At 35.7% G+C, this 16747-nt stretch overlaps 1 protein-coding gene across 1 annotated transcript; it reads right to left on the reverse strand.

Annotated features, from left to right (window-relative positions):
* Positions 1-1152: 1152 nt before the first annotated feature.
* On the reverse strand, positions 1153-5974 carry LOC127795801 (L-ascorbate oxidase-like). Its single transcript, XM_052327710.1, has 5 exons — positions 5611-5974; positions 5262-5354; positions 2892-3104; positions 2556-2741; positions 1153-2373 (listed from the first exon to the last, which is right to left on the reverse strand). Exons 1-5 carry the CDS (start codon positions 5887-5889, stop codon positions 1411-1413), a joined length of 1734 nt encoding a protein of 577 aa, XP_052183670.1. The 5' UTR covers positions 5890-5974; the 3' UTR covers positions 1153-1410.
* Between the last annotated feature and the right edge of the window lie 10773 nt (positions 5975-16747).

Below are 16747 nucleotides of genomic sequence, written 5' to 3' on the forward strand. Positions count from 1 at the left end.
AGGTTTTTATTTTCATGAATGTGGTTGGCTTTTCATTCAAGTTCCCACAAATAATGCTAATTGTTTCTCTTGAACACAACAATATAATTTATATTAGGAATTTCATCTCCACTATTTTGCAAAATTAAAATTATCAAAGGACATAGGATATTTCATGTATAAACACTTCAATATCTAAATCAAATTTTTAAATGAAATTGTAGACCTCTTTAGCAGGGACTTGGGAGATGAGCTCTTGGCTATTTATAATTAAGCTAAGGAGGTAGTGATGGCTATCCCTGGTTTCTTTTCTTGGAATTGACACTGATCTATCTGTTACACAATTATAAAAAAAGATCATGAAGATATGTTTTCACATCTCTGTTGTGAAAAATGCCTTGTGGAAGGGGGTCTCCAAGTAAGACCTAAAGAACTTTCTTTGAGACTTTGGTCTTATGTGGAAAGGAGTATCGCCTATTCTTGTTGGAGTTTTCTAAGGTCACAGAAGACCCCTTTATTCGAGAAGGTGTCTTGATACTCTCTCTTTTTTTTTTTTTTTTTTTTTTTGAAGTCTTGAGCCCATGTACACATATTAAGGATAAGAATAAGGAAAATGCTATTGGTACATTCATTTTGTACATCTTGGGCTACATAAGAGGGTATTATGACTAAAATACCCTACACCTCACGCGCCTCTATGCGCCTCATGAGGGGCTTTTTTGTCATAATACCCCCTTATGTAGCCCAAGATGTACAAAATGGGTGTACATCTAGTATGATTCTAAGAATAAAGTAAAATTAGATACAATCAAATCAAATTAACAAAAAAAGAAACTTAAAAATCAAACCAATCTAATGGCATAATTGGCATTACTTGGAATTATTCACAGTCCACCCAACCATAGATAAATAAACTGTAACTCTACCCCTATGGGGTAGTTCAGCGGTGGAAGAGGAAAATTATGGTAAGGACATCACAGGTTCGAGTAGTGGGAGGAGTAACTTGGAAATAAGTGATGTAATTCCTGTTGGACTATGTGTTGTTGGAGTTAATACCGACTCTGTTGATTGAGATCAAATTCGAATTTACCAGCCTGTGGTTCTTGGGGGGGGTCATAGGCCCAAAATTAGGGGGCGTAAGCACCGATACCTAGATTATAAAAAATAAATAAATAAATAAACTGTAACTATCCATTAACTCGGGACAAACTGTCCGCGGTGCTGCATTGGATACATAACACCAGTATTCAACATTACATTAATGTTTTTGTTTTCCTATTTCTTGGCTAAATTGCAAATTTATGCCTTCGATCACTGCAGTTTGTTTCACAATCCAACGAATTCGGAACCTTGACCAGACCAAGCCAAACCAAACCAAACCAAACCAAAAGAATCATACATCACATGAACACCCACACCAAACTAATCTCTTTAGTTATGGGGGTCGCCCTTCTGCATCATCACCTTAGCCGTCAGGCCGCAGGCGAGCGCCTGGTGGGGAATCCCCGCGATGTGGTGGACGCCTTCCGCGAAAACCACGCCCATTCCCAGATGCAGGTGAGGCTCTATGTGGCAATGAAACGCCCAAACCCCCGGATTATCCGCCACGAACCTCAGCGCCGTCCAGCCGTAAGGGAATATCACCGCCGTGTTCTTGAACGGTGGATTCTTCAAGTTCAAACCCTTATCATCCTCGCTGGTAAACTTCCCCTCCCCGTAGCCCAAAACCCAGAAATCGTGGCCGTGCAAATGCCATGGATGAATCTCGCTGGTCCCCGCCGACAGTGCGTTGGCGTTCTGCAGGATCACGTCCACCGTTCTGTTCAAGCCGAAGAAGTAAACCCCGTCGCCGTAAATGGAATTAGTGTTCTCCGCCTGCTTCATCACGTCGTAGTTGGCCGGGTAATTATCCGGCGGACTCACATGGTTGAAAGCGTTTCTTAACTTGTATTTGATGGCGCCCAGGTACGGAGTAGCCGGGAGGCTTAGGGAGACGTTGTTGATGGACCATTTGACGTATCCGTCGATGTAGTTTTGGGTGTTGAGGAGGTTAAGCCTGCGGTGGAAGGTGGCCGGCGGCCGCGGGGAGCCGGCGATGGCCCGGACTTTGTTGGCGAAGAGCTTGCTGTGGGTGTAGTTGTTCCAGAGAGGAGCCACCGGCGGCCGAGAGGTGGGGATGGACATGTGGGTGGATGCGTAGTGGAGAATGGTGAGGGCTGGGGCGGTCTTTGGTTCTCTGCCTCTTACGCTGAATGAAAGCCAGTAGTTGGTGGAAGGGTCCTGGTCGGCGGTGAAGAGCACCGAGTAGCTCTCGCCGGAATAAATGTCCATGTCCTCCGTGGTGAACGGCTGCACGTAGTTGCCGTCGGCCTCCACCACCGTCATCTTGTGGCCCTGCGTTTGTTCAAAATTAAATACATAAAGTAGGACCTCATTTTCTCCGTAGTAAATTGTAATGATTATTGGAAGACAATATATGGAATTTGTTTGGCTATACATAAATTACTAACATGTAATAATGTGAATAAAATAAAGGGTTTACATAAATTTGTTTGGTGTGTGTTGGCTTGGCTTACCCCAATGGCTAAGTTGAGTGAAGCGAGAGAGGTGGAGCTGGCCAGCCTAAGCCTGTAGGTCTTGTTTGGATGGACCCGCAAAACATATGGCGCGCACTGCTCCCTTCCCGTAAATTTGCACTGACTCATCCCTGGCTTCGCCGCTAGAGAACAATTGTACTGCCCTCTCCCGTTTATCAGCAAACTCTGTCCAAACACACCCCAACATTATTATTAAACTCATGAAACAAACAACCGTATATGGAGACACAGGAAGGAATCGACATGCATGATGATTTGATTTGAACCCACAATTTCGACTTTTAATTAGGGCGGGGGTAGGGGTTGGTTACCTACCTGGGGTTCGCCGATCCAACGATAGGGCTTGGAAGAGAGGCCGGTCTCTTGTTCATGGGCGCTTTGGTGCCACCAATCGCTGAGCAGAAGGGTGAAGTCTTCGTCATAATGGAAAGGCTCCTTCTCGCCTTCTGCCACGTCTACGACAAGAGCCCCATACAACCCTGCTGATCTTTGCATCCCATAGTGCCCATGGTAAAAGTACGTTCCCGCCTAAACAACAACAGCAGCATCATCAATTATAATAATACCATTCATTATATTACCAAGACTCGGTCAAAAGAGCCGTTGTAATGGGACAGTCTTGGTTGGGAATTATCACTTTATTATTATCAGTCTAATGGGAACGGGACTCACCTGCCATAAACGCCATTTAATTAATTAGGAATTTTTAAATTTGGGTGATGCCTCACTGATTTAAATAAATATTACTATAATTTGTTTGACTTTAACTAGCAAAAGAAAAAGGTCTGTGTTTCCTTCCCTTTTCATAGTCTCTCCACTCCGCTTTCTTCCTTTTTCATGGTCAGCTCTACTGCCTCTCCATCTCGTTTATTATGCGTCGATCATCGTTACATTCTCCCTTTATGTGGTAGAAGAAAATGCATCGACAATCAACACTCGAAAGATAAAACAGCGAGTCGAAAGTAATAAAAGAAAAGCGGTGACATACGATTGCTGAAAACCAGGCCTGATATGTTGGCCGCGCGCTGTAGCATAGCCACATTTGGGCAACATAAATAATATATTTCATCCACCCACAGCACATGCACCCTACCATTCTCCCCTCTTCCCAATTTACCAATTATACCCCCAACACCCACAAGCCCCTGAACCACCCCACCCCTTAAACCACGCACCATGTGAACTAACCCCTCCCAAATTAATATAATAATTGAATTATTATTAATAAAGTATTAAATAAATTATATAAATTTAAATTTAAATTCAACAATAATTATATAAGGAGACAATAATTTTTATTGATCAAATGATCACACAATACTCAAAATGCATTGTCAACAAATATTAATATCCATAACAATTAAATTAGAAAATTACTAGTTTTACATCAAGCTAAAACAAATCGAACTATCACAAAAAATAATTATTTAAATTGATATTCACATCCTCATAATTATTATTGGCAATATTCGTGAACCTATCATTTTGCGTGACATCAAAATAATACTGTGGGTGATATAGGTCATCCAATCTAAAAAGATTAGAAAAAAATAGATATTATAGGATGTGAATGTCAATTTAAAAGGCAATGCATTTTGAGTATTGTGTGATCATTTGATCAATAAAAATTATTGTCTCCATATATAATTATTGTTCAATTTAAATTTAAATTTATATAATTTATTTAATACTTTATTAATAATAATTCAATTATTATATTAATTTGGGAGGGGTTAGTTCACATGGTACGTGGTTTAAGGGGTGGGGTGGTTCAGGGGCTTGTGGGTGTTAGGGGTATAATTGGTAAATTGGGAAGAGGGGAGAATGGTAGGGTGCATGTGCTGTGGGTGGATGAAATATATTATTTATGTTGCCCAAATGTGGCTATGCTACATCAGCGTCGGGCAACATATCAAGCCTGAACAAGACAATTCAAAAACCAGCTTCACGTACGGATACGTGTTTTTTATATGTTACTGTGAGGAGATCTCAGCAAAAGTTGACTGCCTGCTTGCAGGTGACTTTTTATGATACTCTGCATGATTCTCTCTTTATTGAAACTATTTATATAATATTATATATACATACATATAACAGTAACATAAAACAAAGTCACTGTGTGTGGTCATTTCATATGTTTTAAACTGTTGGAATTTTGAATCGAAAATAAATTATAATTAAACTATTAAATACATAAACAAATGTAAAATTTAAATGTGAACAATATAACTTAAAAACACAATGAATATAAAAAATAAAATATCACTATAATAATATTGACACAACAATAATGATATAACTATAATATTTTTAAAGTATTAATATCTATTTATAGATCTATCATTATCTATAAATGTATAAAAAAAATAAACAAATTTATATTATAATTAGAAAATGAGTCGAAAAAAAAAAAAGATAAGTCTTCAATTGTAGATGTATTATAATTACAGTTAAAATATTTAATATTTTAATTACAGTTAAATTTAAATTTCAAGTGGTTGTTATAACATAATACAAGGTGAGAGGGAGAAGAGAAATGAAGAAGCAAAGAAGAGTGATTATTTTGTGGAAAAGGCATCTGTAGGGACGTATAAAGAGAGTAAGGTTATAATTTCTTTTGTTATCTGACAGAATAATCCTTATTCGGGAGACAGCGAAGAGGAAAGCAAGAAGGAAGTGCTTCACCTTGTCAACTTTAAAGCTGTACACAAAGGACTCTCCGGGCTTGATTGGACACTGTGAGATGGAAGCAGTTCCATCAGCCCATGGCGTTCCCATCTGGAAACAAAATTAAACCCATCAAACAACACCACCAACGTTATATAATCAATCAAATAATTAAACTTCATGTATAGTGTCGACATTAAGTGAAGTAGGCTACGCATTCACTCTCTAACTCTAAAGTATATGCGGTCACTATGCTGGATCCAACAATTTCGACACTTGCTGTCGGTGACTTGAACAAGACTCTTCTATTTTGTATTGTATTGACGTTTGGAACCAACAGTAGTAAAAAATGTGGAAATCAGGGAACCTGTCGAATTCCATGCCAGTGAATAACGACGCCTTCAGTGGGGAGCTTGTTGGTGAGTTTCACTCTGATGAGGTCGCCGGCGCGAGCTCGGATCGTCGGCCCCGGAAACTGGCCGTTGATGGCCATGACGACTCCCTCCACGCAGTCAGGAGCCCAGTAAGTGTACTCCACATCCCACTTGAACTCTCTGGTCTCTGAAGCCAACGATGGCTGAACTTGCAGGGCCGCTAAACCCATCACAAGAAGAAGAAGAAGAAGAGGCCTTGAAGAAGAACCCATTCCCAAGCTGTGAGATGGATCACCACTGGTTTGCTATAACTAGTGGTGGTGGTGGTGGGCAATCTAAGACATATGCAATAGTTTGGCCACTTCGACCAGTTTATAGACAAGGGGAATGGCAACTGGGTCCTGGTTTTTCATTTATTTATTTATTATTATTATTTTTTTTGGGGGCCGTGAATTCTGTCTGTCTCACAGAAAACCTTGTGTTCTAAGTGATTGTTTAATACAAGCTTTCTAATTGGTGTTGGAAGGCAAGAATATTTATCAGTTCAATTAAATTTAAGCTTCACTTTAGTTAAGCCACACTCCAAGTGATTAAATTGTGACAAAAAATCATTTAACTAATTATTGAGCATCATAACATAATCTTATACTAAGATAGTATTTGTTAATTAAGATATAGATCAAAAAAGGTAAAATATAAAAAAAAAACATTATAACACTTTGTTATTTTCAATATATTTTTTAAATTTATCTGATAATTTTAAAAAAATAATTCACGTGATTTTTTATTTGATATTTATTTTTAGATATGCTTATCTCTTACTCTCTCGAGATAAACACATCTAGAAGTTTATAGATAAAAAAGAATAACGCATATATCCTTTAGTGTATTCTAAAAAATTTAACAAATAGTTTGATAAAAATTTTAAAAGACTTTTCAATTTTATTTTACCTATTCTATATCTGTTTGATTCAAAAAGTATTATAATATATATTATCTTAATACAATCTTATCTTATTCATTTGAACAAACACTACCTAAATTGAACACAAAAAACAATCCATCTAGGGCTAAACTTGTCAAAATTCTAACTCCTTGCCAAAACAACTAGCCTTAATTACCATGCAAATATATGTCGGACCATCCAAGAGTACATAGATCTAACTTTTTTCATTCACTAGCCTCAAGTACCATCCATGAAGCGATCCCAAAAATATGGATTAAAGTTGGTGATAGAAAGCTAGTGTCAATTGCTTTGGCTTTTGCTTTTCTTTTTCTTTTTTTTCTTTCAGGCTGTCATTTTAGCATCATGTTCTTCGTATATTTGACGCAACAAATAGAACTTTTGTGTAAAAATTAATAACTTGGATTGATAAGATTCACGTGATAGTATTAGGTGAGGATTAATGAATTTATATTGAACGTAGTATCGTCCAACATGGGGGACCCAAAAGACGGCGCCGTCTCAATTATCACAACTACTAAAGTACAATCATGGCACAAATTTAGTGATGATAAAAGAAAAAGGGGCTTTGAAAAATACTACAACAATTATATTCTATTCTATTCTATTCTATATATGTCGTCCTCGCTAAGAGGTATTTGTTTGGGTAAAGCTTGACAGCTAATCTAAAGAATCGAATTTATAAGGCTTAATATATAAGTGGTATTTTGACTATTGAGAGATACTACTTTTAGTTTCTTAAATAAAATTTTGACATTTCTCTCTTTTAATTAATTATTTTCGTATTTTAAGCCTTTAATGCTAGTCTATGTTAATTAAAATATAAATTACATATTAGAAGCATGTGAAGACATAAAGAACAAATAGGTAAGCAAATTTTAGGTCATGTAGATTAACTTTTTAAAAAAAAAATTAAACTTTCAAAAATCGGGGATTCTGGCCACAATTCCTTTTTCGTGTGTCACCATCACCCGCCACGAGCCTGTCAACCATTACCATTAATTGAAGAATTTAAGATAAGGAAAATAAATTATTAAAAGAGTGAAGGTATTCAAATTCTAGTTAAGGGATTAAAAATTAAGAAGTTATTTTTTCGTGTTTTAGATTTTAGTTTTATATTTTGAGTATTTATTTTAAAATTGTTGAAAACGCATTCTTTTTATATGTAGTATTTTTTGCATTTAAAAAATTTTAAGCATATTTCTGACAAAAATAGCAAAAATAACTTTGTGTTGTTTTGATTTTCTTTTTACAAATGTTTTCTTATTTTTGAAAATGTGTTTTTGAAATTATAAAAATAAATACGTTTTCACTGTTTTTGAAAACTAATTAATACTGAAAATGGGTTAAAAACAACAAAGAGAATAGTAGGAGTCTGTAGGGGTTCAGTTAGACCGAACAAACCAAATCAACCAAACTGAATCAGCTAGTTCAATTCTATTATTTTGGGCTCGGTTACCTGTTTAGTTAACCACATAGAGGTTCAGTTAACCAACAGCAGTTCGGTTATTAAAAATCAATTAGGTTGGTTGGTTAATTGGATAATCCAAATCGACCAATGCTCAAAACGACGTCGTTTTATGATATAAATCGACTAAACACGTCGTGCTGTTGAGGAGAAGGCATTCAAGACTCTTCGAATTTCTAATCGACAAGATAGACAGAAACCAAAACTCTAACCCCTCTCATCAAAACCCTATTGTTGTCATCACTTTCTGATGTTTTACATTTGATATAATTTTGATGATGAAAAACAATTGTATTTTGATAATGAAATAAAGTTATGAGATTTCAATGTTAAAGAATTTTATGATTCAAAATATTCTTTTTCATGTTATCATTTATCGTTTCAGTTTTTATAAAAAGGATAGTCGACTATGTGTTTTATTCTGTTGACTATGCCTGAGAATAGTCGACTATGCTGTTAAGGATAGTCGACTATATTTAAGGATAGTCGACTATGCTGTTTTCATCTGTCGACTATTTTTCAGTCTGTCGACTATCATGTAAGGATAGTCGACTATGGCTTTTCATCTGTCGACTATTTTTGTTCTTAGAATTCAAAAATTTCTTCACATTTTTACAATAGTCGACTATGTAAAAGGATCTGTCGACTATGGGATTTTTGTGTTATAAGATAGTCGACTATGTGTTTTTGTCTGTCGACTATGTTCTGTTTTATTTGTAAAAATAGTCAACTATGCATTTTCTTCTGTCGACTATATCTTTTACAGAAAGCTTCCAACGGCTAGTTTTTCAACTCCAACGGTCACAAACGGCTACATTTCTCTTCAATCTTTTGGGAAGCCTATAAATACAAGTCATGGATGATCAAGAGAAGGCTAATGGATGGAAAGGAAATTATTTGAGCTTACATCATATACACATTTGTATTTATATTGACTGTGCTTTAATTTTCTCTCTTCAAGGCTTTGATCTTCACTTGTAATTATTCATTTCAAGCCTTGTATCATTTTTGAGAGACATTGTAACTAAGAGATTCATCTCTTAGATTCTCTCCAATTGTATACTTCTTGTATTTCCTAGCTTGTGTAGCTAGAGGGCCTACTTGGTTTAAGTAGGAGGTTGTATTTCCTAGCTTGTGTAGCTAGAGGGCCTACTTGTGTAAGTAGGAGGTTTTAGTGAATTGTTTTAAAATCCTTAGTGAGAGCTAAGGTAGTGGATTAGGCTTGGTTTAAGCCGAACCACTATAAATCCTTTGTCTCATTTATTCTTCTTGCTTTACATTTGTCATTTTATATGTTCTATGTTTTAAATCACTAAAACCTCAATTAAGTCAAAAAGTTTTCAATTTCTATCAAGATTTTTAAAATATCCAATTCACCCCCCCTCTTGGTGTGTGCCATAACACCTACCCGTTCTAACAATTGGTATCAGAGCCTTGTTCCCACTGTTTTTCATTGGTTTAACAACCTAGGGAAAAAGGTCTTGTCAAATGGCACATATTTTCGGCTCATCAATAGTTGAGGGTCAAAGTACCTCTCGTCCACCTTTCTTTAATGGTACTAACTTTAATTTTTGGAAAACAAAAATGCTCATCTATCTTATGCAGGATACAAGCCTTGTGCAAGTGATTAAGAAAGGGGTTACGTTGGCCAATATGGAAAATATAGAGACTTGGACAGTAAAGGAAAGAAGAGATATGGAGATAAATGCAAGAGCCATGAACACTTTGTTTTGTGCTCTCTGTGTCGAAAAGTTTAACCGAGTCTCAACATGCAAAACGGCCAAGGAGATTTGGGACAAATTAGAGGTCACTCATGAAGGCACCAATCAAGTCAAGGAATCAAAGGTAAATCTACTAATTCATGAGTATGAACTTTTTTCTATGAAATCTTGGGAACCTATTAATGAGATGTTTACTAGGTTTAATAATATTGTCACAAATTTAGAGGCCTTAGGTAAAACATTTACAAATGGAGAAAGAGTTAGAAAAATTCTAAGAAGTTTACCTAGATCGTGGGAATCCAAAGTCACTGCCATAACAGAAGCTAAAGACTTAGATAACTTATCTTTTGATGATTTGGTTGGATCTCTCATGACTCACGAGATCATGTTGAAGAGAGATAATGATGAGATAAATAGAGATAAGAATCTTTTGTTCAAAGTTTCACACTCATCTAGTGATGATGATGATGATGAAGATGAAGATGATGATGATGGTGATTTGATGATAATTACTAGGAAATTCAAAAAGTTTCTTAGTAGAAAAATGTTGAAAGAATTGGAAAGAAGAAACCTAAGGAAGAAGAAAGATAAGTTTGAGGGAGAGAAATATAAAAATGCAGTTAAATGTTATGGATGTCAAAAGTATGGGCATATCATATCCGAATGTCCATCATTTAAGAGGTATGGAAAGAAGTTCAAGAAGAAAATGTATGATTCATCCTCTAGTGACGAATCTCAAGTGGAGGAAGTGGTCAACCTATGTCTTATGACCAACATAGAAGAGAATCCTTCCCATTCTAGTGATTTAATTTTAAGTTTTACTCTTGATGAATTGCATGATGCATTCAATGATTTGATGAATGAATTTGAAAATATCAGTATAAAAAACAATGTTTTAAAGAAGAAATTAAAATCTTTAGATAAAGAAGTGAGCTTATTGAAAGAAGAAAAAGATTCGTGGAATAATGAGAAGAAAATGTTGAAAGCTCAAAATGATGAACTTCAAGAGAAAAATAAATGTTTAAAATTATCTCTTGAAAAAGCTGACAAAGAGAAAGAAGATTTGAAAAATGCTCTTGAGATTCAAAGAAAAGATTTTCATAAAAGAAGAAAAGGGCAAAGTGGCTTTGTGAAAAGAAAACAAAATTTTGCCTCACATTCTAAAATCACTTGTCATTATTGTGGTCAATGTGGGCATTATGTAAACAAATGCTTTATAAGAAACCATCCTACAAGATATAAACAAATATGGGTTCCAAAAGGAATTTTCAATGCTAACTATGTTGACCCCAAAGTGGTTTGGGCACCAAAAGCTTGTGGATGATTTATCTTTGCAGGTTGCTTGTCATTCAAATGAAATTCAAGGAAAAAATTTTATGAATGAATCAAGCATGAAGAAAAGAGGAAGTGAAGAAGAAGATCATTCCTCATTCTACCAACCAAGAGTAAGAGAGTTTGCTAAATTTAATCTTGGTGGTATATTTTCTATCCCTAAACTCTCTGTGTTTATAAGTTTTGATGATCTTGAGTTATAAGTGTGGCTTTATGATTTTGTTGAAAACTTATATTGGTTTCTAAAATTAAGGGGGAGAATAAATCTTTTTGATATGTGTTATTAAGGGGGAGTTTGTAAAAATTTATCTTTTCTCATGTACTCTTACCCCATTGATGTTTTGCCCAATCCCCTCTTAATCTTGTGTTAAAATTCTTTCAAATATATCCTTTTTGATTTATGACAAAAAGGGGGAGACTTTTGGATATTTCATAAAATGTTTTGTCATCATCAAAAAGGAAGAGATTGATGTTTTACATTTGATATAATTTTGATGATGAAAAACAATTGTATTTTGATGATGAAATAAAGTTATGAGATTTCAATGTTAAAGAATTTTATGATTCAAAATATTCTTTTTCATGTTATCATTTATCGTTTCAGTTTTTATAAAAAGGATAGTCGACTATGTGTTTTATTCTGTTGACTATGCCTGAGAATAGTCGACTATGCTGTTAAGGATAGTCGACTATATTTAAGGATAGTCGACAATGCTGTTTTCATCTGTCGACTATTTTTCAGTCTGTCGACTATCATGTAAGGATAGTAGACTATGGCTTTTCATCTCTCGACTATTTTTGTTCTTAGAATTCAAAAATTTCTTCACATTTTTACAATAGTCGACTATGTAAAAGGATCTGTCGACTATGGGATTTTTGTGTTATAAGATAGTCGACTATGCGTTTTTGTCTGTCGACTATGTTCTGTTTTATTTGTAAAAATAGTCAACTATGCATTTTCTTCTGTCGACTATATCTTTTACAGAAAGCTTCCAACGGCTAGTTTTTCAACTCCAACAGTCACAAACGGCTACATTTCTCTTCAATCTTTTGGGAAGCCTATAAATACAAGTCATGGATGATCAAGAGAAGGCTAATGGATGGAAAGAAAATTATTTGAGCTTACATCATATACACATTTGTATTTATATTGACTGTGCTTTAATTTTCTCTCTTCAAGGCTTTGATCTTCACTTGTAATTATTCATTTCAAGCCTTGTATCATTTTTGAGAGACATTGTAACTAAGAGATTCATCTCTTAGATTCTCTCCAATTGTATACTTCTTGTATTTCCTAGCTTGTGTAGCTAGAGGGCCTACTTGGTTTAAGTAGGAGGTTGTATTTCCTAACTTGTGTAGCTAGAGGGCCTACTTGTGTAAGTAGGAGGTTTTAGTGAATTGTTTTAAAATCCTTAGTGAGAGCTAAGGTAGTGGATTAGGCTTGGTTTAAGCCGAACCACTATAAATCCTTTGTCTCATTTATTCTTCTTGCTTTACATTTGTCATTTTATATGTTCTATGTTTTAAATCACTAAAACCTCAATTAAGTCAAAAAGTTTTCAATTTCTATCAAGATTTTTAAAATATCCAATTCACCCCCCCTCTTGGTGTGTGCCATAACACCTACCCGTTCTAACACTTTCTACTGTCGCCTTCAGTTGCTTTTGTTCGTCCTTCATCGCCTCCGTTTTTCGTCTCTTTCCCTTTGCCTTCAGACATCGAAAGAGGTGGGTTCGTTGGAGTCTTGGTAGTTCTGTTAATTTGTTTTTTTCGTTATGTAGATATCACTATATCAACGCCATTCGTCCACCCCTAAAACAATTTAGCCGTTCGTCCACTCCTAAAGGTTCATATTAAAAATTTGTTTTGTTTGTTTTTCTTTTTTTTTTTTTTTGTTCATGGTTTATATTTCATATTTTAAATGATGTATATTAGTATATGTAATTAGAGGATGGTTTGACATTTTGCATTAAATGAAAATATTACTTGATTTTGTCTATCCACTCATCTGAAATTGTTCTATGCAAATTCAATATTGTTATGAAATATTGCTTAAAATGATGTATATTAGTATATGAAATTGTTGTCTAAAATATTTCTTGAAATTACAGATTTAGTATATGAAAATATATAAAACATTTTCTAAAATATTGCTTGAAATTGTTATGTGTAGTGCACATTTAGTGTAATACCCAATGTTTAATATTAAAAGTATTTTTAGAAATTACGGGGTCAAAATTGGTATTTATTATAGTTTCGGGCTTATGTGTAATATTCAAAACGTAATCAGATGGTGAGGGACTATGTCAAGCAAGCCAATGAAGGTAAAATTATCCAAATGAGAAACATTTGATTGAATCAAGAGATTTGCGAAGGTTTGAAATCAAAAACATGCAATTAGGGGCATTCGGGCAAAAGTGTAGATTTTGTAAAATACCTGAGGGAGGTCGAAACGACGAATTTTCTAGAAATTCTTGAGGGAAATGATTAGTTTAGAACTTGAGGGCAGTCAAGGAATTAACCAAAAGTCTAGGGGCATCAAGGTTTGGGAGAAAATGCAATTGGAAGATTGTTGGGGGCTAAAATGAAAAAAAAAAAAAATTAAGTGGGAAACCGACCGGCCCCCTTGTGGCAGCCGGCAGTCGCCTCTGAGGCGTCAGGAAGGTCGCCCAGAGACTCTAGGGTAGTCTTCAGGTGATGATGAGGTCATTGGAGGTTGCCATTGGCCGGAAAATAGCAAGATGTGATCGATTTTAATGGCGAATGGGATTTTTGATTTGGCTGAATCTTTCGAGGGCTTTAGCTCATGATTTGGAGCTTTTTGATTGGTTAGAGGCTAGATCTAGGGTTAAGGGGATAAGATCGATCGATTTATGGTGGAAATTCAGGTCGAGATCGAGTATAAAAGGAGGTTGAAGGCCAAGGGTTTCGAAGCACAATCGGCCAAAATTACTCTCGTTTTAGGCTGAATCGAGCTTCTGGGATAAGGGGTTTTCGTTCCTTGGGTTGTGAGGATCGTTTCTAGAGCATTTGGGGTCGATTGGTGTAGAAATAGAGACTTTTAAAGCTTCGGTGGAAAAATCGAGCTCGCTAGCGCCGCGACCTGCAATTAGGTTTTAAACCCTTTTTCGGTGGCATTTTTGGCCATTTGAAGGCACCATTGTGGCTGCCTCATCAAGCCCTTCAAGCCCCTATAATCGTTTGGAGCATCGGAGATCCCCGAAGTCGGAGAAGAAGGCCAGAGAAAACGACTACACTGGCCGTGCGTAGGCTTCACTTGCCGAGTCCTTGGGTGGCGCATGAGGTAGGCTTTTTCTCTGAAATTAATTCGATAATCTCAATAAATTTATTTTAGGAATTATCATGGAAAAATATTTGGTGAAATTTGGTGTTAGGGTATTTTTAATGAATTTCTAAAGGTAAGAAAGGTTTAAAAACGGAGAAAAATAGAGAAAATTGAGGAAAAATAGAAATATTGATTTCTAAGGTCTTAAATGGTAAATAGGAGACGATTGGGCTGTTGAAAGGAAGGATTGCATGATTTTTGAGGTGTGGCACATTTTTCGAAGCGAAAATCAGACTTTTTCGAATCGAGGTGAGTGGTTTGATTCTAGTCCTACTTTTGATTGGAGGTGCCTTGTTGTCCGTGTAGTAAGTTCAGGTGAGTGGTTTAACCCTCCCGAGCTTAGATTATGTGTGATTGAACCAGTTTAAGTGAGTGGTTTTACTCTCCAGAACTTGAGTTATTTTGCAAAGGCGTTTCACTTATGTACTTGTAATATCATTTGCATATTGAACATGTGTTGTATTGCATCAACTGTTTTTAACTTTCAAAAGAGTCGATGCATGGCATGTGATTTTCATATCATCGGGGTGTCGATTTTCATGTCATTGTTAGGTCCGAATGGGACGGAATGGGGTCTTCTTGAGAATGGGACAAGGTTAATCCTAGTGAATGAGTGACACGGTAGGGAACTCGAGAGATTAAGTATGTCGCGGCAAGGTCAACCCCAACGGTGTGTGGAATGGATTTTCCACGGGAGGTTGAGTATGTCAGGGAGATTTCTCAAGTTAGACGTGTTGCATGTCGTTTTGTCTGTATATGGCATGCTCATATGTCTTTCATGCATTATGTAAACTGTTTCATGCCATCACTTAGATGTTTTATCATCTAATCTGGGTTATGCCCCTGGAACATTCAACGTTCTGGCTAGGGACTCCTGCGAGGTCGAGGACATGGCCAGTGGGGCCAACGGTGTTTAGTTGATAGTCGTTGTACCATTTTGGAGGTGTTAGTATTTATTTTGGTATATGTATGAACGGTTGTATGACAATACTGTATCATTTGATAGTTTGTGGGAACACCTTGTAAGGAACTCATGTTAGGTCACGACATTTTGATAATATTTAATCCGCTGCGTTATATTATGTCTCGTTTAGTTTTAAGTCTATTGATCTTGTTAGTTAAACGAGTAAGACTGAGGTTCTCGGGATTTTCATCTACATGTGATGATTGTTCTTGAAATCACCGCAGACGCCGGCCATTGTATGCGACGAGTGTTTCATCTACATGTGAAGATTGTATTCATGGTGTCGTGTGTGGCAGACTTGAAAAAAAAAAATTCCCGAGGATTCCCTTATAGTGACACGCCTGTGTAAGGCGGGGTGTTACATTTGGTATATGAAAATATTGCACTAAATGATGTATATCAGTATATGAAATTATTCTTTGAAATATTACTTGAAATTGCACGTGCAGTATATGTTTGATATTGTTCTATGTAAATTCTTCCATGTTATTTCCTAAGGAACCTTAATATAGGTTTATTCATCCTGTAGGCATAAAATTAAATTGATTTTCTGAGATTTTTCTTCCTTTCATCTTCAATTTTGTTAATTACTCAGTTGTATATCTCTTTTGTTTCTATATAAACCTTTCCTTCTTAATATTAGTAGATTTACTCAATAGATAGTTTACTTAAGAGACTTCAATTATAGAATAGACAAACTCCCTAATCTGTCAATTGTTTTACTTATAAATGATGTGAGATCTTTTCATTCTCTAAGACACAAATCAAATAACAACAATAACTAGAAGATATTTAAAATCACTCTTTAAATACAATACATTAATTCCAATTGTACTAATTTTAGATGACAAGAGAAGAAGACATTAGTCACACCACAAATTTCCCTCGTATGGATGATAGTTCAAGGCCACCAATAGCTTCAAGCCAGGGTAGCCAACCTCAAGATGATAAAGGTACAATATTACTTGGAAAGGCAAAGAGAAAAACAATAAGAGCTAGCTCAGATGTGCGAGATCATTTTACCAAGTTTATAAATTCAGATGGTCAAATTAAAGGGAGATGCAACTATTGTTCTAGGGACTTCAATTGTGATCCAAAAAAAAAAAAAAAATTGGGACTACAGCTTTAAGGAATCATATGAGAATGTGTAAAAAACACCCTCATGCTTTGGAAACCCACTAAATGCAATTATACTTGCAGCCAAAGGGTGAGAGAAAGGGGAAGAGTATGGGATTGGTGAATTGAAAATTTGATCAAGTGCTTGGTAGAAAGGGTTTAGCTTGCATGGTAATGGTAGATGAGTTACCTTTTAAATTTGTTGAATGTGAGGGGTTT

Source organism: Diospyros lotus, chromosome 1 (genome assembly GCF_014633365.1).
Source record: "Diospyros lotus cultivar Yz01 chromosome 1, ASM1463336v1, whole genome shotgun sequence".
NCBI classification, from domain to species: Eukaryota; Viridiplantae; Streptophyta; class Magnoliopsida; order Ericales; family Ebenaceae; genus Diospyros; species Diospyros lotus.